This window comes from Lissotriton vulgaris, chromosome 1_1 (assembly GCF_964263255.1).
Source record: "Lissotriton vulgaris chromosome 1_1, aLisVul1.2, whole genome shotgun sequence".
NCBI classification, from domain to species: domain Eukaryota; kingdom Metazoa; phylum Chordata; class Amphibia; order Caudata; family Salamandridae; genus Lissotriton; species Lissotriton vulgaris.
Window position 1 is genome coordinate 590800545 of NC_141685.1, and position 26526 is coordinate 590827070.

Here is a 26526-nt window from a genome sequence, read left to right on the forward strand (position 1 = left end):
CAATGGGGGTTTGACTCAACACTACAATGTCGTCAGCATGCTGTAAAAAAGAGATTGGCTCGTTGGCCCTGTTCGGCGGATGACAGTCGGCTGCTTCCATGCATTTGCTGTTAAGGTTCCTCTTAAGGTTTAGGCTTGGCCTAGCCCACTTCATGGTGGCTTACCCTTCCAAAGAGTATACTGCAAACTATTGACCATGTGATTCTAATACAGCTCAATCTCAACTACATATGTTGTTTTTATCTGTAGATAATTGAGATTGCAATTCCTCTTTTAAGGTCTCTTAATATCAGGCAGTGTAAAGAAGTGTTGATGCATCTGCAACGGTTATAAACTGACCAAGTGTGTTTTACAATGTACAGATATATTTCTACAGTGCTTTAAGCTAGGAAAAAACGGGGATAATAGCTTTTCCAATGCATGGCCTATTCACATCTGCAAGATCTATCAATTGCACCACTGTCTAGTTGAGCGGGAGGACTAAAGTTTTTTTTTAATATCATTTTATCTAAACAAATAGTAAACGTATCATTAATCTTCATTCTATTTTAAGATCAATGTTGATTTTATAGGGGGTTATGAAATTGATTTTAGAGAATTGTTTGTTTTTATGAATGAATTAACAACCAGATTTCGAAATATTTTATCGTTTGTGACATGAAATGTTGTCTCTTTTTGCTTGTTTGCACAACTTGTTAAGGGGATTAAATCTCTTTTAACTAGTTTTATATGTATGCTTGATTTTATAGTTTGCCTTTTAACTGAATAAAGCCTACTTGATGATGAAAGTAGCCTTTTGAATTTGAATAAACCAATATTGAGCAGCATTTTATTCGAGGTAAATATGCAGAAATCTATGTTTTTGAAATTCACAATTACCAAGACTGGAAACAAAAGAGCTTCAAACATAGTCTGATCTTCAGTAAGCACCTGGTGGTAATAAGTAACATAATTAAATTGCAGAGTGAGAATGACAGAGAATAAGTCAATAATTACACCCATCCCTTTTCTATTTCCTTCAATGTGGTGGGTATGCCACGACGTGTGCCCTGTACTCATTGGTTCTGATTTCTCTGAATGTTTATAATTGTGAATAGCATTATTTCTTAATATCTTTCTAAAAGCATGAGGCATTAGCAGACCTTGTGATGTGCCAGCCATGCTATAGTATTTATGGTTCATAAATGTTTTCCTACCTAACTGCAAAATCTACCTGTTAGTGGCAATTTGGTGAGTTCCCACGCAAGACAACCGTGAGAATAAGCTTTAGACCACTTCTAGCCTCTTTTACCTCCATAATTGAAATTCCTGTCTCTCCTCCAAGTTTGATGAATTAACATTTAGAAAAACAGAATAAAGATCTATGTAGGATTTGAAATATGCTTGAACTAGGTAAATAAAGATCACCTGCAATAGTACCAGATTTGAAATGGATCCCCTTTTGAATATTCTTGTGGTTGTCTCAGTCCATACCTATATATAAAGTAACTGAAACACTTACAAAAAGCATTACTGTATTATACCAGATAGACATGAGGACTAATGTAGTTAGGGCAATCAAGAAAAGAACAGGAAATGCTGATTAGTCACATTGCTACATAATCTGTGCTTGTCCAAAAATTGGAGGTTCAACGTTTGATAGATTGTATCTGTTATTACACTAAAACACAGGTTGCCAAAATGATCTAACACGTTTGAGAGATTGCCGTATTTTGGAGGATACTATGCCTGGACTCAATTTGTGCTTATCTCACCCACAATAATTGTATGATCTATGGTCCTCATTATGCATTGTACGTCTTCTCTGCTGAATCTGATACCTTCTTCACTCCTTATTCTCAGAACTCTCCTTATGTACCATGAAAAATAACAAGTCCCTGGGAACATCAGGGATGTTTAAATTTGTAACTAAATACATATTAGATACATGGTGGGTCTGCACTAAATTTGCAAGTTTGGGAATATTTTAGAATCATGACCTACCAACTGGTTGAACAGAGATTGCCAGAAGAAACCAACTTTATGTTACAGGGGCAGATAAACCATATTTCACAGTTAAATCAGGTCCTCAGTTTTTCAACTTCCTATTAATCCTTGCGTCAGTTAGACTTACGTATTGTGTTGTTTAGCGTTACTTAACACTGTAAACATAAATAAATAAAATATATTTCAGCTGTTGGAATCTGTTTTTCTGAAATTATGTTCAAATGTTTAAATACGAATTGGAACAATAAATCTAAAAAATGGGAAAAAATAAGAAACAAATCCATTTTCAGAGTTTTTATGCATTAAAGGTGTTTTTTAAAAACATTAACAAGAAAGCATATTCAATTGAAGAGATTTTAGAAAATGTAAGCAGGATATGCTATTTTTAGTAATGGTTTTCATCATTGGGAAAAAGAATGCATTGCATCGTGTGAAAGTATCACTGTTAGTGCGTTCTTGTGAGGAAACAGCTGAGTGCACTGAGCATAACTACAGGTAGTTCCACCTTATTTTTACCAAACGTTTATGAGGTGCTCAATCAGGATGAAGTCATCTAGATCGTTTGAATATAGGGAGAGACCTCAGTAAAATTCAACTAGACCAAATACATGCAGAGAAACGAGAAAACAAAATCACACTGACATACAATTGACTCCTTTTATTCAATTACAGTACATTTAAAAAATATATATAATACATTTTTGTCACAAGTTTAAATCAAGTAGAAGACACATTTTATAGGAACTGGATGGCTGTATTACTTTCAACAAAAAAAAGTGTGTGATCTTTTATGCTATACAATTGCAACCTCTGCATCTGCTTCAGGCTGAGCAAGATGATGCAGCGCAGGAACAGGCTGTATGCGCATCAATGATGTCAGAAAAATCTTCCCTCATATCCAATCTGCCCTGTCCTTCAGCAAGGGTGGTAGATGAATCTGCAAATATAGGAATAGGACATATGTTTGGGGTGTCATTAAATAAAGAAGCAGTAATAGATAGTAGGGAGGGATGGAAGCTAATGGAACGGAATTGCATCTAGCAGGTGCTGTGTTTTTTTTTACTGGGTTAGGTATGTAATATAGCTCAGGCTTACCACTAATGATCAGCAGAAAGTTTCATATAATTTGGGGCATATTTACAAGGGGGTATCACCACCAGAACATCACTTTTAGTGACGTTCTGGTGGTGATATCCCCTTCTCCTTATTTACAAAGCAACATTAAGCCACTTAACGTGGCTTAAAGCTGCCTTGTAAATAAGGCCCCTTTTCACGCTTCACTTAGCATGAAAGGGGCGTGCTATGGGTGCTGCAGTGGATGTTCCACCACAACACCCATTGCTTTTTGACATTGCCCCATATTTACAAGGATGAGGCAGCGACAGCAAATTGCCTTGAAAGATTGTTTATGTGCAGGAAGGTGTCCTTTCTTGCACATACACAATTGCACCTGCAGTGCAGGTACCCTTGTAACATGACTTAAGGGTGCCTGCGCTGGCGCTAGGCAGCTTTTTTAGCATCAGCAATAGGGGAAAAACAGGGGTGCGACTTATTTTTGTAAATACAGTGCATCCCTGCATTTAAAATTTTTGGGAGCGCGGCATTACCAATTTTGGAATAACACCACGCTATGACATTTTGATTGTAAATATCCCCTTTGTTTTGTAAAAGATACCTCTAACACAATATGGTTTGTAAGTTCGTTTTGAGACTAGACAGGAGAAACTTGTGATGTGAAGCAGGATGGAGGTGGGAATGTCGCATTGGAAGAGGGACAGATAGGGCAATGTATAAATCAATACAATAACCTTGCAGCCCGTTGCCAAGGACTACACAGGTTGTTGAAGTCCCTGAACCCAAGTAATAGGTCTGAGCTGCTAACGAGGGCCTTTAACAACCGGTATAGCCCTCGGCAGTGACTTTAAGGCTATCAGAACAATGCACCAGCTGAGGGAAGAATTTTCTAAATTAAAAAGGGAGAAACAGAGAGACAGGCATTGGAATGTTGGAACAGAAGCCCTATCACTAGCTATTAAAAGCCCTGAGCAGCTGCATTGTCTGCAATGGAGCTCTCAACACAAATCATTATTCCAGGACTCTGTTACACACTGGGGAAATTCAGAAATAAGTCTGGGGTAAGTTACAGCAACTCACAGAAAAATGTTTGTGAATCTACCTCTATATGTTTCATACATACTTGCTCCCAGGCAGTGGAATCCGACGGAAATACGAGAGCTCTGAGTTACCGAGCATCCTTTTACGCATTGTAGAACTGGCTCCACTGAATAACAATTCGCATCTTTTCCATCAACTCCAAGGGGTTTGTCAAGTTTTACAATGGAACGACGCAGTTTACATGCTGGAATGAGAATCGCGTTTCTACTATTATTCATATATTATACGTACATACTCGCAGGAGTAAAACTACAGTGCGAAAGTTGCATTCACTGTTGTCACCACAGTTGAGCATAACCGAGTATCGAAACATGCTTCTTGTCTCACAGAAAGGATGACACAAGGAATTGACATAGGAAAATAACGCTACTAATAGTCACATAACATAACATTGTATCTCGAACCCTTGTATTCTGGTTGCATTTAATCCTGTTATTTATACAATTACTATATGACAAAGCAGTATGGCATACACCACAAATGCAGACATGCAGAGAGTACTATGCTATTTATAGGCTTTGATGAGGGAGAGAAGGAGACCATGAGTCATGGCCCCTTCCCATACTCGACAATGTTAATTAATATTAACACGCGGCAAGCCTTAAATGTTTTGTGGAACGTGCAAGTGACATCCTCAAAAATGCCGTGGAAGTGCATTCTAAAACATGTTTTCAATTTGCATTATTCGTATTGTACTAGCTTATGAGAACATATCCTCGTATTTCAGGCATGGTTGAACATTGTTTATAATTCCATCACAGCGTACCAATTTTACGTAACCATTCATGCAGGAGTATCATCCGGCTATGAGCCAAGATGGCTGTCTTTTGAAATGTCTCAGATCAGGCTTCTGCGTGTGGCTCGTGAGCTACTGGTATCTCTCTAGCTACTTATCATTAGCTCTCCTGTATGCATCCCAGCCTTTTAAAAAGGAACTTTTTGCTTGGTTAAATTAGCATATGTAAGACAAAACTGCGTATTTCAAGATGAATATGTGTGCATTCTCAGAACTCATAAGCTGATGTTTGGAGGTAAAGGGTTGAATCTCCAAATTATACATTGAGGTGATTTTGGAGTGATAAATCATGTGCAGAAACATATAAATAATATGAATACTTTTGTGCAAAGGGCACTGCAGCTGTAGCTGGCAGGTATTACCTACTTATACACATTCCAAATTGACAACTCCTTTTTTTATATCACTGCTGGCAGCCCTCCTGATGCACTGAGGTGATCACTGATGGTAATCTTGGACATGGTGGTTACTAATGAAATCTTGTCTGATGTGTTCACTATTACAACACTAATAATATTGACCGCTCACAATGATTTTCGATTAACATAAGTAGCTCTTGTTAGACAAACATTTAAAGACTCTTGTCCCAGAAGCAGCAGTTTCAATCACCACAAAAGACACTACTAAAGAGTAGTGACAATATGGTAGGATAGGAACGAAGATGGATAGACTACCTGGAGAAGCTGTTCTATCAATAGCGGGTGTAAAATTAACCCCTTTGCTGTGCTCGTTGGCTAACGGCCGTTGTGAGCACTACCTAGGTAGTGCTGGGCACGTCCGTTGGCCTAAGCGGCCCCGCCCACTCTTTTAAACCACCGCAGCAGAATTTGCGCCGCGGTTAAGCAGTTAACGTTAAAACAATAGGTGAGGCAGTGTCATCTTTTTTGCTAAATGCTGTAAGAACCTCCTCCAATAGATGAAGTAGGTAGTTCTACCTGTAGACCCTATTGGGTGGGTCTATGTACCCAAACTAAGTTAGATATCCCAGCTTGTGAGCCACCCAATGCACCACTTGTGGAGTAGATTATTACAGCACTTGGATCAGTGTGTACTTTGAATTCATAAAATATTTTTACTTAATTGCAAGTAATAAAGTGCAATAAAAATGTTAAGTCTGTGGGTGAATTACGTCATGCTGCATTGAACTTTATTTGCCACTAGGAGGACCATGTGCATTTCAGGGCTTTATGAAATGATTGTTAGAGGACCCCAAGGCAGTCAAAAGTTACTCAGACCGAGGTGCAGCCTGTCAACAAGGGCGGAGCCCCCCCTCCACTTCTGCAAGCATGATGAGGGTCTGTCAGGCAGACAAAGGCCAGTCTGACAGCCACTTATTATCTGGTAGAGACTCCATCGAGTCACAGGTTCCTTACCTTTTGAATTATCTCCAGGAATCAGACTGGAACCAGAGGTTGTTCTCGAGCAGTAACCCTACATACTAATAGGCAGAGTCATTCGGCTCAGCATGGTGTTGTTGTCCACAGAAGTGAAGTGTGCAGTGCTTATATAGGTGCCACACCGGCTTGCTGACATCACTTTCTTTGTGCAACTTTCTACACCAGGAGCGCAGAGCCACAAAGAAAACCAACCATTGGCGCGGAAAACTAGGGCCCTGAAAAGGAGAACTGCCCTGTCCCTACAAATCTGTTCACAGAGCAGGAGGATGGGTGGATATGCAGCTAGATATAGTCTCTATCAGACAAGGCATTACCGAAGGTAAAAAACTTGTTCATCTGATAGAGACTTCTAGCCCCAGATTTCCTACCTTTTGAATACATACCCAAGCAATAATTCGCCGGTGATGAATCTGTGGACTAATTTCATACAAGAATGTCCTGCAGGACCGAATGGGCAAGGTGCCTCTCACGACAAGCTTGACTGTCCAGGCAGAATTGTTTTGTGAACTTGTGCATGGAAGCCCACGTTGCTGCCTGGGAGATAACGCAATGGTGGCGGCTTTAGCTCTGGTGGAATAGGCACATAAGCCCTCAGGCTGTGCATTCTTGTTTGTGGTGAACAGTTCTAACGAAGGCTCTCCCTACTCGTGAAAGAGACTTTGCACCATCACCATCTCATTTGTGATCCGCTAGGCATCATCAGCTGAATTTGTCCACCCAGAAGTTCAGAGAACCCCTCAGGTGTTAAACCACTAGAGATGTGCCCTGACATTCCAGCCATGTCCAGAGATGCAGTTCCTCTTGACAAAGGGTCCATGACCCCACCCCACCCCACCGCAACCAATTCTGTTTGTTGCAGCACCACATGATGGTGGTGTTTTGCATTAATACCTACAATAGTCTTCCCTTGATGGAGGGTAAAAAATCTTTTAATGCCAGCCGGATCACACAGAGCTCTAGCTGGTTGATATGGAGCCCGGATTGTGACCAGAGGCTTTTGATCCCCACCTCTCCCAGATGGCCACCCCATCGCAGGAGTGACGTATATGTCACCAATGTCAGATCTGTTTGAGGAAGAGAAAGAGGTCTGCCGCTAACCCAATTGTGTTTCATCAACTTCCATTGCAGATCTTGTGCAGTTCCCTCCAAGATCTGGACCATTTTGGAGAGATTCCCCAGATGATGCACCCATTGGAACCTGAGGTTACACTGCAGAGCTCACATATGTCAGTAAGCATGGGTCACAAGTGGGATGCAGGATGCCATGGGACTCAGCAGCCTAGGAGTCAGTCTCACCGAAATCCATGATAGATGATGAAACATCGGTATCATAGCCTGAATATTCTGGACTCGTCATTCGGGAGTATAAGCCCAGAACTTATCCGTGTATAGAACAGCTGAGATGAAAGGGAGTGTCTAAGAGGAAGTCAGGTGTGACTTTGGCACTTTGAAAGTGAACCATCGTAAGTGCAGGCAGTCCACCGTAGTCTGGAGGTGGGAGATGATAGCTTGGGGCGAGCCCGTCTTTAAAAGCATTTCGTCAAGAAATGGGAAGACTAGTACCCCGTCATCACCTTAGGGATACCCGAGAGGCACTGGTAAGGCCAAAAGGTAAAACAGAAAGTGAAAGCACTTGTGACCTACCGTGAACCGCAGGGAACACTTTTAGGTAGGCAGGACGGGGCTGTGAAGGTATTGTTGCAGGGATTCTACTCACAAACGGAACTAGGCCAAGGAATACAGGATGTCAGCATTTAGGGACTCAATCACCTTACCACATCAGTACCTATGACCCCAAATACAGACTAATTCAAGGTGCTTTACCTGCTTTCCTAACTATCCAGAGACACAGGTACCTTAGCACCCCAGAACACAACACTCTGAACTCTCTTACTATGTAAAATCAACAACATACTAAAAATCTCTGGCATTAGTGCCAAACCCCACAACTGGGGTGTTTCATAATCAGTTAGTCTACATCTCAGGCTCATAGCTTTTTCGTCGCTGGACTTTTTCTCTTCAAGCCACATTGCGGTCCTTTTTTAGAACTACAAGTATTGGCTTGTACGATAAGACTTGCTCTGTTGAAACAAAAAAAACAGATGAATTTCCCTATTATGTCTAGGTGTTAGTAAAAACATTTTGCTTGGCCTTGCATGAGGTACAGACTGAATCCCAGCAAAAGAATAGAATAATAAAAACATGTGCAACGTAGTTTGAAAATATAAATGTGACACAAAAACAAGCTTGTTACTATGTAACGTGTGCAAAGCAAGAGCACCCTATTATATGTGTCGTTAGGCTAACATTAGGAAAAACTATAGTAGGCCTTATAGGGGACTCACAACAGTATGTGTCCTGCAAGTCCAATGCTATAATCCAATCTCCTGGGTCCAGGACAGACAGAACTTGAGCAAGCATGAGCATTTTGAATTTCTCCTTCTTGAGGAAGAAATTGAGAGGGTGCAGGTCTAGGATAGGATGAAACTCTCCGTCATTCTGGGTACCAGGACGTAGCGGGAATAGCAACCACAACCCACATCTGGCGTCAGCACCCTCTCTATAGCTCCCTTGGCCAAGAGAGCTGTCACTTCTTGGTGGGGGAGGGATAGATGGTCCTTTGTCAACCTGTCATAAGTGGGTGACATGGAGGAAAGGGTAGTCATGAAGGGAGGGGAAGTTATGATAGGGAAGGAGTAGCCCCTTCAGACGAACTTCAACATCCACTGATCTGATGTTATATACCGCCAGTGGGAAGGTGAGGGTGGATCATGCTCCCAGTGTGTGCCCATGAAGGTATGAGGGCAGATTACAAGGCTACTGTTGACGAAACTGACCTGTGATCTGCCCAGTGAGTCGGTGGTGTAAAGTCCACATCTTATCGTCTACCCTAGCTGCATCCCTCCCATTGGCAACAGCCTGGGAGAGAATGGCCCGGGCCTAAACTAGAACCGCTGGCAGCACTTGCACAACTGTATCCCACAGACTGTGGGAATAGCGACCCAAAAGGCATGTGATGTTCCAAGTTGATGGAAGAAGACATCTTCTTCCTTCTTCCCTAAGGTATCCAGCCTTTTAGATTCCTAATTCGGTAGTGTGGTCGGAATTTGGCTGGATTTACAAAGGCAGTGGAGACTTGGACCACTAAGCTCTCCAGTGTATGGTGCTGTGTGAGGAAGTTGGGGTGCATTGGGTTGGGGCAGTGGTGGTGGCAATCGTCCTTTGATTACCATGGTTGAGCTCTTCCAGATATAGATGGTATTTGGGAGAGGACTTGATGATGAAGCATGCATCTAGGAACCCCAAAGGGTGATAGCCTTTAAAAAACATGAAGGGATTTTCCACTAGGGAAGGTGCAGAACAGTCAACAATAGTTCAAAAAGGTTAAATTTCATTTGAATGTTGTGAAACAAATTGGACGTGAAATGAACCCACTACAATCACTTTTAGCGCCCTCTTTTGATCATGAATGAGAATTATGCATACCAAATGTTCTTTATATATAGTCCTCAAGATTAATCCAATTAATGGGCTTCCAACAAGAAGTAGTCAATGATAAGGATTCTCAAAATAAAAATATTCACTCTATTAATATTGTCAGTAGGTTATTTTAATAAAAAATTCTGTCTGTATGTTCTCAATATTGAAAGGAGTGTTTGTTCCATTAGAAAACATGAGCTGTTAATCACCTTGGAATGCTTACAGTATATTTGACCATGCCACCACTGCCGTAGAGATGATGGTAGTCAATAGAGGGGTCATGAATATATGACACACTCGGTGGAAGAGGCACAAATGAGACCTGCTTTCCCTAGGTCAAGCAATAATCCACAGAATGATATCCCCTTGAAAGATTATACTATAATTTCAACCCTTTCAAAAATGTGGGGAAGTAAATGGAGATACTTGTGTTCATTAGGGTCAGTTTTGTAAAAGGTAAAGCAGAAAGTAATAGTAATACTAGGCGAATGCCTTAATTTGTCATCGCGTGTCCCTAGACACGTGTTTCTGGATTCCTCCATCATCAGTAGGGAATAGTTCGCAGGTTATTGGACACGCGGCCGCTTAGTCTCTTTTTTGTTCCTCTATGCTCTTTCAGACGTTCAGATTTTGGCGCATCTGAAAGAGCATAGAGGAACCTAAAAGAGCCTCTTTGTCCTTGTATAGATAAAAAAAAAGTGTTTATTGAATATATGCTCTTATGTATACATAGGTTTATTTTATGAAATTGACTTTTTCACTGCACGAGCTACATCAAAAGTTATAATTGATTTAATGTGCTTTGTATATAATTTTGTGTGTATTATGATGTAAAATGTATAGTTCATTTTTTTTATGTTTAGTCTACTTAATGTAGTTGAATGTAAATAGATTTGTTAAAAGTGTCTATTTTAGTGTATGTAAATAGTGCACTATTTTTTCCTTTTCACACCAAAAAATGGTGTGATAAAACAAAGCCCAAAAGTTTTTTTTAAAAAGGTATGAATAAATAAGAAGTTCAAACTTAAAGAAATGTGTTTGGCTAATGAGCATACATTTTCAGAGCTCTTAAATAGTAGAGATTCAGGCAAAATCAGTTTCTTGCATTTATAGGGCACTGTCTGTTTTTCGTCCCTTTGGGCCACACTCATGTTACTATACAGCTTAATTTTCACAGGCATAATTCTACTCAGGGCATGTAGGCGCTACCAAGCTTGTCAGCTCAGGCGGCTCAAGGGAGCCAATTTAAACGGTAAAAGGGGGTAGGAGCACACCGTCTTCACGTCTCAGTGTCATTACCTCTGGGCATCTTGGCGTGAGCTGACGAGCTTGGGAGCACCTGCATGCCCTGAGTGGAATTATACCTATGAAAATTAAGCAGCAGCATGTCCAGCAACCTACGACCTTTTCCCTACTGATGACGGAGGAATCCAGAAACACGTGCCTAGGGATACGTGATAACAAATTAAGACATTCGCTTATTATTAATACGAACTTTGTACTGAACTGAAAATGAGGCACTACATCTACCAAGATGCCCAGAGGTAATGACGCTGAGACTTAAAGACAGTGTGCTCCTACCCCCTTTTACCGTTTAAATTGACTCCCTTGAGCCACCGGAGCTGACAAGCTTGGGAGCGCCTGCATGCCCTGAGTGGAATTACATACTAAACTCGCCCCTGAACTCCTCTCATACCAGGAATTACCATGGACACAGATATCCCCCATGCATTCCTATGGGAGGGCAGGCCAATCTCACCACATGCACTCAGAGAGCGCACACACTTTACACTGTGTCACAGTGCTGAAGTGCCCAGAGGTCCAAAATCACTGCCACCATGTTAGAGCTTAAGGCATAAAGTTCAGGGGTGAACCTGCCAAAAGGGCCAAGTCCAACAATTGTATTTTGAAAAGCAATATAAAAAATCATAGATAATTGGAGGTCAAAGGACACTACTTTGTTTGTATGTACAATTTAGCAGCAGAGTGAACAGTGAAAAAAGTTCTGGTTACAGAGATATGACACTGAATATTTCAGAAAAATTAGGAGAATATGTGCCCTCAGAACTTTAGTTGCTCTCTGGGGATACACTACTTAGTGCACAAGTGTAAGTGAATTATGAGTGTAATGCTCCAGGTACTACATAGCATACATAGTTGCAGAAGTTTTCAGCTTTTTGTTCCTTTATATGTTTGCTGCCTATGATGTGTTGCAAACACCTACTGAACCAAACAATTGTAACCATGGCAGCTCAGCCATGGTTACAGATGAACAGGCCTCCTTTTCAAATGAAATCATAGGCTCGCCTATCTGTGTGAATGTCAACTGAACAGGGTCAATGCCAACGGTACACAGTCTATATAACCAAAAGTGAGCAGCTTGGCAAATGATCTTCATATACTCATAGCTGGATAGCAGTTTAAAAAAATCTAACAATCCAGTGAAGTTGGGGGCGCTAGAGGGCGCACAGCAAGATGGCCGCACTGTAGTGCAGCTCCGCCGGCCGCCTTCACTATCCTGTAATTATCCTGATCCCTGGCTGCCATCGGAGTCCAATATTGCAAGGCAACACTGCTAGCATCCTTGTGCAACGATTCAGCGCTGACTACCTGCTCTGAAGGTCTATGGGTGTCGCTGTTAGCCATCTGAACTGGTTTTCGGAACGCAGGCCCCTGGGCAATATGGCAGTGATGTGAGTGGCGGCACTGGTGATGGAGGCTTAGAGTGTGCCTTAGACGTGGTCCTATCCCGATGTGGATGGTGCACCAAACCACGCACATTTGAAGAAGTGAGAGCGGACCACAAGCTGCAGCAATTTTGACGCTTGTATGAGTGGTGGACGTTGAGACACGCGCCGGACTGGATGGCGCTTGCTGACTCTGTCCGCGGCCTGTTCGAGTGGGAGAATATTAAGCCCTGCCATCAGGGACTGGCAAGCAGTGTGGCTAGTTGGGCCTGTTTACTGGCGTGTGGGGGCAACTTGTGACTTACCAGACATCATTGCTAAAGATTGCGGCCCATACTGCCCAAGTGGTGGCTGCTGGAGTGGGCGCGCTGAGGGCCGGGACGCCTCACCTGCCGGCTGATGGGACCCTCAAACCGCGGCTACCCGAGCATTGGATGGGACGCCTGCTGACTCAGTGACCGTGCAAGCTACCAAGGGAGGTGTGAATCCCAAGATTCCTGAGACTTGGTTCATCCGTTGTGAGTGCCCAAGCCCTGGAAGTGTGGACTCTGCTGCGGGCGGGCTGCCTCCCAATTACTGCTGATCGGTCTGGTGTGCTTGTGTAGTGCCAGTTTTCGTCTGGGCTGCACTCTCGGTCCCTATTGGACGTTGACCGGCCTGGTTGAGGCGTGCTGCATTGCTCCCAGTTACTGCTGGCCTGGCACAGTGAATGTGCTGATATCGCCACGGTGTGCGCTTGTGGTTGGCGGTGTACTCTGGCAATGACCAGGTGGACTATGTTGGCTATTTCCAGGCTACAGAATTAAGGAAGTGGTGCTTATTTGTAAAGGACACATCTTCTAGTGCGCAGAGGCCGCCCGTACCCACATATCGTGCTAAGACTAGCCCAGGTCCCATGTGTCTGTGGACGAGTTGATACATATCACAATGTCTTAAAGCAAAGAGAGGGCAGTAAGACTCTGCCACGTTTCACTTGTGCCAGGGTACTGCGCTTGTGCTGCCATGGGTAAACCAGATAAAAGTCAGCTGTGCCTTACTTTTGAACTGAGAAAATCTGGTTAAAAGGGGCAGACTGCGCCATCTGACGCGGAGTTCGACACTGACAGTGCGCTGCCAACTGCACTTGAAAAGACTCTGACTGCCTTTCAGGCTAGTTTGCAATTTTTATATGGCAGAATGGAGACCATGAATGGACGAATGGACACTATATCCGCTAAGTTAAACAGTTATACCGTTCGTATTGGCGAGGTCGAACCACATATGTTCAATGCTGAAAATGGACTGCAGCAGGTCATTTCGAAGGTCTCTGACATGGAAAAGGTTATTTCAGACATCCAAGCAAAAAATGAGGACCTTGAAGCGCACTCACGGTGCAACAATGTGTGCATCTTAGGGCTGCCAGAATCTACAAATGTGGGCAAGTTGGAAACCTATGTAGAACAAATGATCTCCGAAATCTGTGGTGCTGATACTCTGTCTGACCTGCTCTTTGTGGAGAGGGCTCATCGGTCTTTGGCTTCTCCTCCGCCTCCAGGTACCCCCCCAAGACCGATTATTGCCCGTTTGGTGAACTACAGGGACCGGGATGCAATCCTACGCATCTCTCATCAAAAAGAATCCATCTCCTACCAAGGCAATACCTTATCCTTTTACCTGGACTTTACAGCCACCGTTCAAGCAGCGCGTAAAGAATTCCAAACTGTGAAAACATCCAATATGCCATGCTTTATCTGGCTCACCTTCAGATGGGTGTGGACAACAGAGCCCGGATTTTCAACATCCCTAAGCGGGCCATGGAGTTCGCCAATTATCTCTGTCGCAAGAAACGTGTTCCTCCTGATACATCAGATAATGAAGACTGAAGTTGATGACTGTTATGCTTCTTCGTGGGTCTCATATAGGCGAGAGTAGTTCTGGGGTTGTGTTACACAACTGCTGTCCTTGGGCTCCTCATTAGCTAACTAGCTGGTTTGGTGATTCACACTGCGCTGTTTGTCTTTGACTGTCTCTTCTCTTGATACAATGTTATACTTTATTCTTATGTAGTTATTGATGATAATGCACACATACTGCACTGCCAGTTGCTTGGATGCAGTTAACTCTGTAAATTTTTTCTGATGACGCTACATGGATAACTCAGGGGATATGTTGTTATAAAAGGCAGCCACCTCCCTGGTCCGTCTTTTCCGCCCTTCGGCTGTGAGGTTTGTCACTCTGAGGATATCGTGACAGTCTTGTATTGGCTGCAGATAATGAAATTGACCACATAACTTATAGAAACGTGTGAAGGGATATGAACTGGATCGATCACTAAAACTGCAGTGACTCCTGAGATTACCCTTTATGTTATTGTATAGGGGGGACTAACAATCTGTTTGATAAGTGCCATACGTTGTGATCTATCCAAGCCGTTGGGGTTTCCTGCATATACTCCTTGGCACGTTCCCTTCATGATACGGAACATGCAGATTCTGGACAAAATCTAATCATACTATGGACCATTGTTGATGAGTTTTTTTGTACATCTTCGTAGTCTATGGTTATCTTTATTTGACTTATTCGATACTCTAAAAATCAATATCTTCTTGTTTCCCTACTACCTAGAGGAAGTTGGTGTGTATTTTTGATATGGAATAACCCCACTATAGATGGGGAACAACTTATAGACTATGGATCTGGCTATCGACTGGCTCCATTCTTCTGATAAGATTGATTCTCTCCAAATATCGAGCATCCAGAAGAAGTCCGCTCCTAGGACAAAACGCGTCGGCTATGTCGTTGTGAACAGTGATGCTCATGACCTTGTTTTAAAAAAAACATTGATTTTGGAATAAAAATGAATTTTGGAAGAACATTCTTTTTTTTTTTTATGTCCTCATACGCCAAAAAAGATATTTTCAGTATTGATTATACCGAGAATCTTTATGGAGGCTCTTTTTGCAGACACCCAGTATGTGTCTCACGGTACCGCCATGTAAACAGTCAGCTCAGTTTCCCAATTTTCCTGACCCTTAAACTGATCTTAGGGTGGTCCATTCCGCAAAAAGGCATAATCATTGGACAAAGTTGTTCATAGACCATCGAGCCAAATTAATGCAAGGAGTCCAAATATGCTTCCTTCTCTTCCAGACCACTTTAACCAGACTAAGAGTATGCCCTAATCCAATCTACATATGACGGTGCATTAGTGCTCACCCACAATTTACATATTTCCCTACGAGCTAAAATAAATAAATAAAGAAATAACTTATTAATGTCTTGAGGTACTTCCTCATAATTAGAAGGGATTCCAAAAACAACTTGTTGCGTACTAACCTGTATTTCATACTCAAAGAGGGCTTTCATACCTTCTTGTACTTCAAACCAAAATTCTCTAAGCGCAGGACAGGTCATAAACATATAGAGGTCATCTGCTTTTCCAGATTGCACTTTGGACAACATGGAGTAGGCCCCTTTGAAAATTTAGCCAGCCTAGCCGGAGACCAGTATACTCTATGGAGAGAAAACAAGTGATTCCGCTTTAAATTGGCAGGTGATACCGTAAGATGTAGTAAGTCAAAAGATACTTGCCATAAATTCTGCAAGTCGGCATCCAAAACTTGGTCCCTCCAAAGTTGTTCAGGAAGACCAAACTCTCCATCTTCTCCCTCCAGAATTGTCCAATAAAGCACTGATGTTTTGAGGATTCTTGTTTTCTTCAATAAAAGTTCCTCCACAGCAGCCTTGACGCCTTTATCCTCTGTCACAGCCTGGGCCCAGCTTTTAATTTGTAAATTCTTAAATTTAGATACATTTTTCCCCGTAAGAACAGAAATGTTCTCCCAGCACAAAAGGTTCCCTTCCGGCATTAACGGGCCCCATAGTCTGATATTTGCGCTCTGAAGTGCTATGGATAATAAGTCTTTAGTCCACTCCGGAGAGCCTGGCGAGTCCCAAATTGGAGCCATAGCAGAATAATATGCAATGTTCAGTGCCTTCCTGACTCTGGCCCACACATATGCCATGTCTCTGAGGACCTTTAATCACACTTTTTTAAAGGAACGCATGTCGCCAAACTTAAACATAAATGCATGAGACCCTCCCTGAATCTCAGATAGCATAGTTTGAAACATAAAATCTGTTTCTGTCCCCCCTAGGGTATCAAATAACCTTATTCCTGCCTTCAATAGTAGGGTCCAAGCATATACTCTCAAATCTGGTGCACACAGACCACCCTTGCCTTTCTTTCTGCGGAGCTTTTTCCATGAGATTCTTAAGCCTTTTGAGGCTCAAATGAATGAATTCCATTTAGCTTGGATCTTGATTAGTCTGGTTTCTTTAAAAGCAAGTGGAATATTCTGGAATATAAATATTATTTTAGGTGTTGATTCTTCCAATTAAGGTCAAGGGAAGAAATGACCAGCTTTTTAAAGATTCCGCAATTTCCTTCTCGATCTTTGCAAGATTTTTTTTCGGCAAGTTGATTTATATCCTGCGTAATTTGGATTCCCAGATATCTAATTTGGTGTTTCAAAATTGGAACAGGAGTTACCAGGGTTATATTCCAACACATACATTCTGATTTAGATTGGTTAATCAGGTATCCAGAAACTTGGCCAAACTGCTCTGCTGCACTATATATAAGAGGAATTGATTTGATAGGGTCTGAGGTATACAACATCAAATCATCCGCATATAGAGAGACTTTTTTTCACCCAGTTATTATATTTGAATGGTAGGATATTTTGATCTTGTCTGATCTTTTCTGCGAATGATTCCATGTACAAATCAAAGAGCAAGGGTGAAAGCGGACACCCTTGTCTTGTCCCTCTTTGGATTTTTATAGGAGGAGATAGGCTTCCGTTTATTAGTAGTCTAGCTATCGGAGCATGGTAAAAAGCTGCTATCACCCTACAAAAGTTCCTACCCAAATTAACCTTTTCTAATACTTTAGCCAGGAATTCCCAGTTAACGCGGTCAAAAGCCTTCGCGGCATCTAATGTAATAACCGCTAATGGAATTTTATATAGAGAGGCAACATCAATTGCTCCCACTTAAGCTTGTGTTAGATCTTGTATGGAGCGACCTCTAACAAAACCCCTTTGATCTAAGAGTAATAGGTGACCTGCTACCCCATTTAATCTCTCCGCTAATATTTTTTCCATGAGCTTGTAATCTGAATTAAGAAGAGAGATTGGCCTGTATGAATCACACTGAGATGCCCTCTTCATTGGTTTTAAAATAAGGACCATTGTAGCATCATTCCAGGAATCGGAAAGTTTGCCTCCTTCCTCGTATATAGATGTAAATAGCACCTGCAAGACTGGTATGACTGCCGGTGCTAAAACTTTATAGATCTCAGAAGGTAGCTCATCCGGGCCCGGGGCCTTACTTCTCTTAGCGGAATCTATAGCTGAGGCTATTTCAGTCGAGCTTGAACCTGATATTGGTTAAGCCATGACTGAATTAATTCTGGATGTGGAACTAAACCCTCTATGTAAACTTCATCAAAGTGATGTAAAAAAGCCTGTTCAATATCTGCTCTATTCTCTGAGATCACATCCGTATTAGTCATCTGTACGTCTTTAATTTTGCTCTTCTTAATTTACTTTTTTGTTTTCCAAGCTAAGAGCTTTCCACTAGCCTCTCCATATTCGAAGTGAGCCAGTGAACTAGCCTTCCATCGTTTCCTCAGCCTGCCATCTAATACCTGCTCCAACTGTGATTTACAAATTATCAGATCTTCTTTACTGTTATCTCCATCTGCAAGACTGGGATCAAATACAGCTCGTTCAAGGACCTTAATTCTTGCTTCGATCTGTGAGATTTGCGCCTTATATGCTTTATGTTTGCAACCTGAGACGCTAATAGCTTCTCTCTCAAAAAAGCTTTATATGTATCCCAGACAACCGGGAGTATAGCTGTACCTAAATTAAGTTTAAAGAACTCATTTGATTCTTCGAGCAATTTTTCTGTTACTTCTTCCTCCAACAGAATACTCCTGTCTATAGTCCATCTCCTTACCAACTGTGGACCTGACAACTTTAAGGTTAGAGTAACCGCAGAGTGATCAGAAATGTGAGCACCAAGATGTTTTATCTCCTTCACTTGCTGACCTAAGTGTTCTGCAATTAAGAAAAATTCTAATCTAGATTTATTTCGTAATTTCTTATTGTGGAATGTAAATTCTCTTTTTCTGGCATTTTTTTGTCACCAAATATCCTTCCGACCAAACTGGTTGATCGCATTAAGTAATACTGCTCTGGTTTTAGGGTTGTGAGAGAACCTTACAGTGGATGACTTGTCCATCTGTGGGTCAAGTACTAAATTAAAATCCCCTGCAAAAATCACCGGGTCCTCAAATTTGGACCGTAGTACCCTACGATCGTAAATTTATATGAATAGTGCTTTATTTTTGCTATAACCCAACTCCCCTTTTTATCAGAATTTGACTGTAACAACGTAATCTCAGAATTAGATTTAATCAATATATCCACCCCCTTAGTGGAGGTTTGTTGCAAGGTAGTTATCACCCGCTGTATCCATCTTTTATTAATACAGATGTCTCTTAACTCTTGTTCGGTGGGGTGGGTCTCTTGTAAAATAAAAATGTTCTCCGGTGTGTCCTGTAAATACTGAAGTATTCTCTCTCTTCTGTGCTTAACCCGTAAGCCATTTACATTCCACAACAAAATCTTAATATATGATGTAAGAGCTATCCTACCTTGCCCAGTTTCTCCTTCCAAAAATATGAACAACTAGATATCGAATATCACGATTTGGACATTTTTTAGTTTTTTTCCCCGATGCTCCCCACCCAGTGCCCTCACCTCCCCACCCTCCCTGTCCTGACCCTCCCGTGCTCCCCCGGAGAACCCCCCTCCTTTTTCTTGGCCTAACTTAGGCCATTGAGACTCCTCCCCGGGCGTCTGATCAGTGTATTTGAAGAGCGCTAAGAATATGTGGCTGAAAATGTTAATAGTGAATAGTAAATAAGCTATAGTCTTTAATGTCCTTAATGTTTATTGGCTTGCTCTCTTTTGTTTTCATCAGTGAGTAATTGAAGATATTCTTCTGCCTCATCCAACCTTTTTAGGACTCTCATTTTATTTTTATACATCACTTTTAGTGATGCCAGAAACTTGAGCTGGGCAGTAGCACCAAGTTGTTTGAAGGGCTTTAGCAGCTTACCAAGCTCCCACTGCCTAGACGCAGTCATTGAAGACACATCAGATCTAATCTGATAAGAAAAGCCGTCTACCGACAGATCACTGTTTCTTGTAGCTCTATTAAGTATCTCTTCTTTTAGGGTATAGGTCAGAAAATGCACTAAGATCTTCCTGGGTCTGCTTTTATTTGGATTCAGCCTAAATGGATCCCTGTGAACTCGTTGGATGTCTGTTGTTATTTCTTCTTCTGACACATCAAGTTCAATAGTTTGTTTAATTAGTTTGGCCACAAACCCTTTAATATTTGCCCCCTCGGCCCCTTCCGGGACTTTCAAGAGGCGCAAATTATTTCTTTGTTGTGCATTTTCTAAGGACTCCATTTTTTCTTGAAGTCCTTGCTCCCGCTGTCTGAGATCCTCAAGCTTCTTAGTATGTTGAGTGGCCAACACTTTTAAATCTGCTACTGAGGACTCCAGTTCGGTGGTTCTGGCAGCTAATGAGTCAAATCTTTCCTTTATCTCTTGCTGGTTGATTAGTGTCGCTTCAAAACCACTTTTTACCTCATGACTCAGGGCTTGACAGCATTAATATGACGGACTGATCTGTGGCGAATATATTCGAGGGAGTTACAGATACGTCATCCTCTCTATTAGTATTCCTTGATGGAATTGATACTTCCCCTTCCAACTCAGATTCCTTAGTCTCAGAACTTTGCATTGTATTATATTTTGAAGATTCTTCCAGCTCAAAAGCTTGCTCCACCTCCAAGTCCGCCTCTAAACCCACCAGAGGCTGATATTTATTAGCTGTTTGTACCCCCCTTAAAGACACCCTGGCAGAGGTCCCCTCCGACAATTTAAGTTCCAAAACTAAAGGCACGGTTTTAAAATAAGCCTTCAAAGACGGAGGTAGTTTAGCCTTTGCAACTGGCTTCTGTGCTTTAGTGTTGTTTTTGCCGATTTTCTTTAGAGATTTTGCTTTGGATTTAGCTGAAGAGGGGGTATCTATGGAACTATTTAATGCAGGTTGCTTTCCTCCCTTGCTTCTGAGCGTATACCCGGAAGCCTGGGTCAATTGAAACTCCCTTTCTGAAATATGCGATGGAGGGACTGAGGGTACTATTTTAGCAAAAGTCTTACTTAGGCCATTGCATTGTGGTCTAGGTAGTTTTGATTGCATATTTTCTAAATCCCCCCTTAAACAAGAAAACCTGTACCCGGCTCTTCTCCCTTTCTTAAGCTCATACGGTGCTTTTATCCATCGAGTCAACCCCTGTCCTGAAACATTTTGCAATCCTACCTTGGAAATGCAGAGAGAAGTTTGTGGAAAAAGGGTAGTTACGGCTTTCGCCGTCTTTATGCAGGTATTCTTCTCCAGACTGCCTTGGCCACAGGATACCAAATAGGAGAAAAAAAGAATATGTGGTGCCAAACAGCCGAGACCTGTCTTCCTCCGTCCTCACACCGCAACACTAGTGCTCAGCTCGCTGCCGCTGCCGCTGTAAACTGCTTGTACTACGGGCTTACAGCCCCACCTTCCTTCCCCTCCTCAGATTGTTTGCTGCCGCGTCAGCCGCTAACACTGTAGGTCAACCGCGTACAGACACACAGATATCAATTAGCAATCTGCTCGTGCAATTCGTACAATTCTCCTGCTCTCAAATGAAAAGAGTCAAGGGTTTTTCGTTTTGCCGCTGCACTCACATCCCGCGAAATCGACCAGACACCCGAATCTCCGGAGCCTCCCGACTAGCCACGCCTGCTAGCCGCCATGTTCTCCCCAAACTTCTAAAAAAAAAAAGTTGGAAGAACATTCTTGTCAGAAATAGACTTTATAGTTGTTCTTCCCTAACATTGATATGGGGTGCACCTGTGCTTATGTTTAAAGTTTGTTAGGTCCCTAGTGGGACTTGCATTGTGACAGTGGGTGCGATTCAGTGTGCACACAGACCCCAGTAAGTATGGAGGGGTTAGAATAACAGAGGGATAGCAGCTCAGGTGCTGTCTAGTAGAGGGTTCCACTGTCAGTTGTGTCTTTTTACACATCCATCTGGGAGTTATTGTGCCACAGTGTACCCCAATGGGTTACCCCACTACAAGTTTTACAATTGTTCTCTATGTTGAGGTTTGTTGTATTTTGGGAATATGGCTTTGGGGAATTGGGATTGCTCAAGTGGGTGGGGGCGGGGGTTTTCACTGTTCATAGGGGAATTGTTCCTTGTGATTTTACCTCTATATTGGCCATGTTGCGTATATCCACTCTTACAGTCATACATGTTTTGATTCAGTACTCTCTTCAGCTTAATATCGTCATCTCAGCTCATGTGCCATAGCTACACTTGTCTGACATGGAATGTCAGAGGGCTCAACACCCCCAAAGAAATCCTTTAGGTGTTGGCATATTTGTAGAGACATACGGTTCAGATAGCTCTCCTACAGGAGACACATCTTACCAAATCTACGAAGGCTAGAATTGCAGTTAAATTGGCTGGTTACATGTTGGCGTCTTCATACTCCACATATGCAAGGGCAGTTCTTGTTCGGTTTAAAAGAGGACTGCAGTCCACACCGCTCAAAGCATATGTTGACAATGAAGGGCGCTGTGCTATGATTCATGGAAAACGGGGGCTGTCGATGATCACGGTCATTAACATTTATAGCCCCATTCTGGATGAACCACTGGTATTTCTTCGAATGCTTAGCATCCAGCGCACCTGGCCAGATGCAGCCATTTTATGGGGGGGAGGGGGGATGATTTCAATACACATTTGGACCCTGCTAGAGAAAAATCAAACCCACAGGGAGCACGCACCATAAAAGTTGCTCATTGCACACGTGATGCTATGTTGGAGATGTGGTTGGTAGATGCTTGTCGTATAAGCAATGATGAAATTAGGAGAGGTGCATACGCCACACCAGCACATAATAGCTGGTCCCGACTGGACTATTGGCTCTTAAGTCAAGAATTCAACAATTGGGTCACAGATGTCGTTCTGCTTCCACACACCTTATCAGATCATAACCCCATGAAATTGAGTCTCAGTATCCCCACCACTGTACACCGTCCATTCACATGGTGCTTCAGAGCTGAAGAGCTGCTAGATCCTATCTATAATGACACCATAAGAAAAGTGATAACACAATATTTTGAAATAAATGTGGGTACAGTAGAGACTGCAGCTACCCTATGAGAGGCCTTTAAGGTCCCGTGAGGGGGTCTGTATAAGCACAACAGCAGGCATATTGCTGGATATATGGGGACACCTTTCCAAAATAGAGACTACACTTGGAGACTTGGAAAGGGAATACACTGTTAATCCAAGCACCATTACATTGATGTTTATTTAGGATCAAGTTCTGGAATACAACACAATGGCAGAAACCGAAACCTGCTATCTATTGCGCCGTCATGTTGCACGAACAAATGGCAAAGGGGGCCGACCGGGTCTTCAGCTGGCCAACAGATGCAAGTTCAGAACTGAACATCATCACATCATAAAAATAGTAGACACACGCGGGGAGCACTTCACGCCCTAAGAGATAGTTGAACAGTTCAGATCGTGTTACTCAGAGTTGTACACCTCGTGCAAAAGTATGGACGATGATGCACTTGATGGTTATCTTTCCGATATTGCTTGTGCCTGGCTGGCGGATGGACACCGGGAGTACCTTAGCCAACCAATTGACAAGACTGATATCAAAGCAGAGATCTGATCCCTGCGGGAAAAAAAAAATGGGTCCGGACAGACTCACAACGGAGTTTTATAAGGAGTATGCTGATCTTTTAACACCCTACCTTTCAGAGGTGTAAGCGGAAGCTCATGAGACTGGCATATTACCGCCATCTCTGTGACAGCCCATAATTATTACATTGCTCAAAAAAGATAAATCCCCCTCAATGCGACTTCTACCGCCCTTAGTCGCTAATCAATTTAGATGCTAAAATAATAGCTGAAATACTAGCTTCTAAACTCCAACCTTTGATGTCCGGTTTAGTGCTGCCTGATCTATCCGGCGTTATACCGGAGCGTTCTATGTCCCACAATTTAAGAACTCTTTTTGCCATTTTTCTTATTTTAACCCCAGATCTCCCGGCTGCTGCAGTCATGTTAGACACAGCTAAAGCATTTGATTCTATCGAATGGCGCTATATGTTTTAAATTTTAAGGTGGATGGGGTTGCCGAATGTTTTTTTAACATAGGTGCATCTTCTGTACACTGTGTATTGGCATTTATATAGCGCACTACTTACCCGTAGGGTCCCAAGGCGCTTCGACCGCTGCGAAACCCTTCCTGGCTTCCCTGAGAGATGGTCCCTTAATGGGTATCTCCAGGGTGAGACCAGGCATCCCGGGCGGTCTGGTGGGGCCGTTAGTGAAGATGAGGCAAGCTAATGCCCAGAGTTGCCGAGTGTGATCGCTGATCAGAGTGGGCACCGAGGCGAGAGAATTATCGAGTCCGCTGACCCTGGTCCTGACCCATCGGCAAGAGTCCGAGTAGGGGGTCTCTCCTCCGAGTCATTCTCCATTAATAGGGGCACTCTGTAGGGCTGTCCTCTCTCGCTGCTTTTATTTGCCCTCATGCTTGAGCCTTTGGCTTGTGTGATTCGTCAGCGTCACAGGGAATCAGCACTCAATTTCAACCATCGTCCCGTCCGCATATCCCTATATGCTGATGACATGGTGCTTTTCATTTGTGAACCACAAAAATACTGTCCTGCAGGAATATATCCGCTTCAGCTTGTTTTCTGGTCTCCTGATGAACTGGGATAAATCGGTGATAGTCCCCTTAACAACGATAACTGCACACCCACAAATGGAATATCCACTGATCTGGTCAACAGACCCTGTGAAATATTTGGGAGTGTGGGTACATCGCGATCCGGAGATTGTCATTAGGGAAAATTATGGAAAAGCTTGTGCGAACCTGGAACTTCAAGTAGACAGATGGTCCTCTCGACCATTTTTTCTAGCCGACCGCATTGCCATTATTAAAATGATCGTGCTACCACGGTTTCTATATCTTTTCAATAATATCCCAATTAGGCTTCTGTCCGAAACAGCTCTTTCGCACAGTAAGAACCCACTTACTCAGACTGATTTGGAATGGCTAGCAAGCTAGAATAGGCTGGCATACACTCACTCTGGACTATGCACAAGGTGGATTCTGCACACCAGATCTATACTTGTATTACATCTGTGCACAGGCACAGTACGCTTATTATTGGCACAACCTGCACGCCTTCACACCACATGTTGCGGTAGAGGACGGGGATGCGCACCCCATTCCACAGACTGGGATACTCACTGTTAGACCTGTCAGCCTTAGGGTGATCTTTCACTATTTTTTTTCGCTTTTGCCTCATTTTTCCCACCTTCTTTTTGGTTGGCCTTAGGTCTCTGGGCACCTTCCCATTGCTAATCAATGCTAAGGTGCAGGTGCTCTCTTCCCCCAACATGGCTGCCACTGACCCCTGCTACCACAGCGTGGTCTTGTTAGACGCACTCTAGTAGCCAGGAGCTGGCTGGAACCCCTAAACATTGTAGCCATACCAGCCTGCCTGCCCATAGCTAGAGTGAGGAAGCTCCTGGAACCTTCCAGAATAGGGGAGTGGTCACCAACTGCCAACTGCCACTATAAAACAAAAGGGAGGAAACTTTCTGGCAGTTGGGGCATCACTGACCTGGGGGACACTATGCAGGAGACTTAGGCGGTAGGGCCTAGTCAGGAACCTATACCATTGGGGGTGACAGGGTTTAGGCGCTGCCCACCAAGCTGTGTGAGGGACACTGAACTAGCTCACTGATCTGGCCCGGCGGGAGGGAAGCCCAGGGATCACATGAAGAGATCTGCTGAGGAAACTTGACAAGCCTTCAACTCAATCCCCTCTCTCTTCAAGTAACTTCAACCAAAGGGTGCCAGAACCAACAAGCTCCAAGAAGGAACTCCCCTGTGCTAATCAGGACTACTGGGCATCAGCCAGGTACTGTGCTGTGCCAATTGTGCCCCTCGGTCTGCCCTGTGGCCCCAGCGCTGTTCTGCCCATCTCCTCTGCTGTCTTGCCTGGACTGTCTGCTAAGCGCTCTCATTCCCTAGCGCTCGCATCCTGAACTGCCTAACCAGCTGGACTGCTTGTCCTGCGCAACTGAATTGTTTCCCCCTCCAGCGCTCCCCTCTGTGCCTTGGAGAAGCGCTGAACTCCTGCAGCCTGCTGAAGCGCTATTGCCTGCTGAAGCGCTATTGCCCATTGGAGCGCTCTGTCCCCCAAAGCGCTGTAATTTAGCCTCAAGCACTCACCTGCTGGGTCCTGTGGAGCGCTGGTAGGGACGAACCCGTGAGGAACTTTCTAGCGCTCCTCTTTCCCGTGAGGCGCTGTAAAGATCGAGCGCTGTGGGAACTGTGAAACCCCCCTCCCGACTGGCATCTGCTCCGGCGGCCCCCAACGCCAGGAGAGGGCCGCCACACTGCTGTTGTGGGCCGTGCCCGGCCCGAGCGTGAAGAGTCCCCGCGACGGCCCCCGGAGCCTTGGGGAAGGCCGCCGCGAACCGCAAGCCGGCTGCCGTGAATTCCAGTCAGGCCGCCGCTGCTCCAGAGTGGGCCGGGCTAGGCCTGACAAAGCCAACCACCAGCCCCACGTGATGGAGGGCTCAGACCACGCCTCTATTAGGCACCGCGCAGCGATAGGCTGAAGCTGCTGCGCCCTCCAGTACTGCCTGCTGATTGGCCGCTGTGGCAGAGCCTCCTTTCGCGCCACGCACATGATTGGTTCCCGGGCCGCCCTTGTCATCACGGACCCGGGAACAAGTCACCACCTCACCGGAGGGCCCTGGAAGACCAAGGGCCCTCCCCACTATGAGA

The 26526-nt window shown here is 43.5% G+C and overlaps 1 protein-coding gene across 2 annotated transcripts in view; it reads right to left on the bottom strand.

Moving 5' to 3' along the window:
- Positions 1 to 2629: 2629 nt before the first annotated feature.
- The window catches only part of LOC147747532 (vitellogenin-A2-like), a 527187-nt gene continuing 503290 nt past the window's right edge, over positions 2630 to 26526 (bottom strand). For both annotated transcript variants that reach the window (XM_086954020.1, XM_086954019.1), the window contains 2 exons: positions 4184 to 4345; positions 2630 to 2923 (listed from right to left, as the gene is read on the bottom strand). In XM_086954020.1, the coding sequence (XP_086810146.1) occupies positions 2808 to 2923; positions 4184 to 4345 (278 nt within the window). In that variant the 3' untranslated portion in view covers positions 2630 to 2807. The remainder of the gene's footprint in view (positions 2924 to 4183; positions 4346 to 26526) is intronic.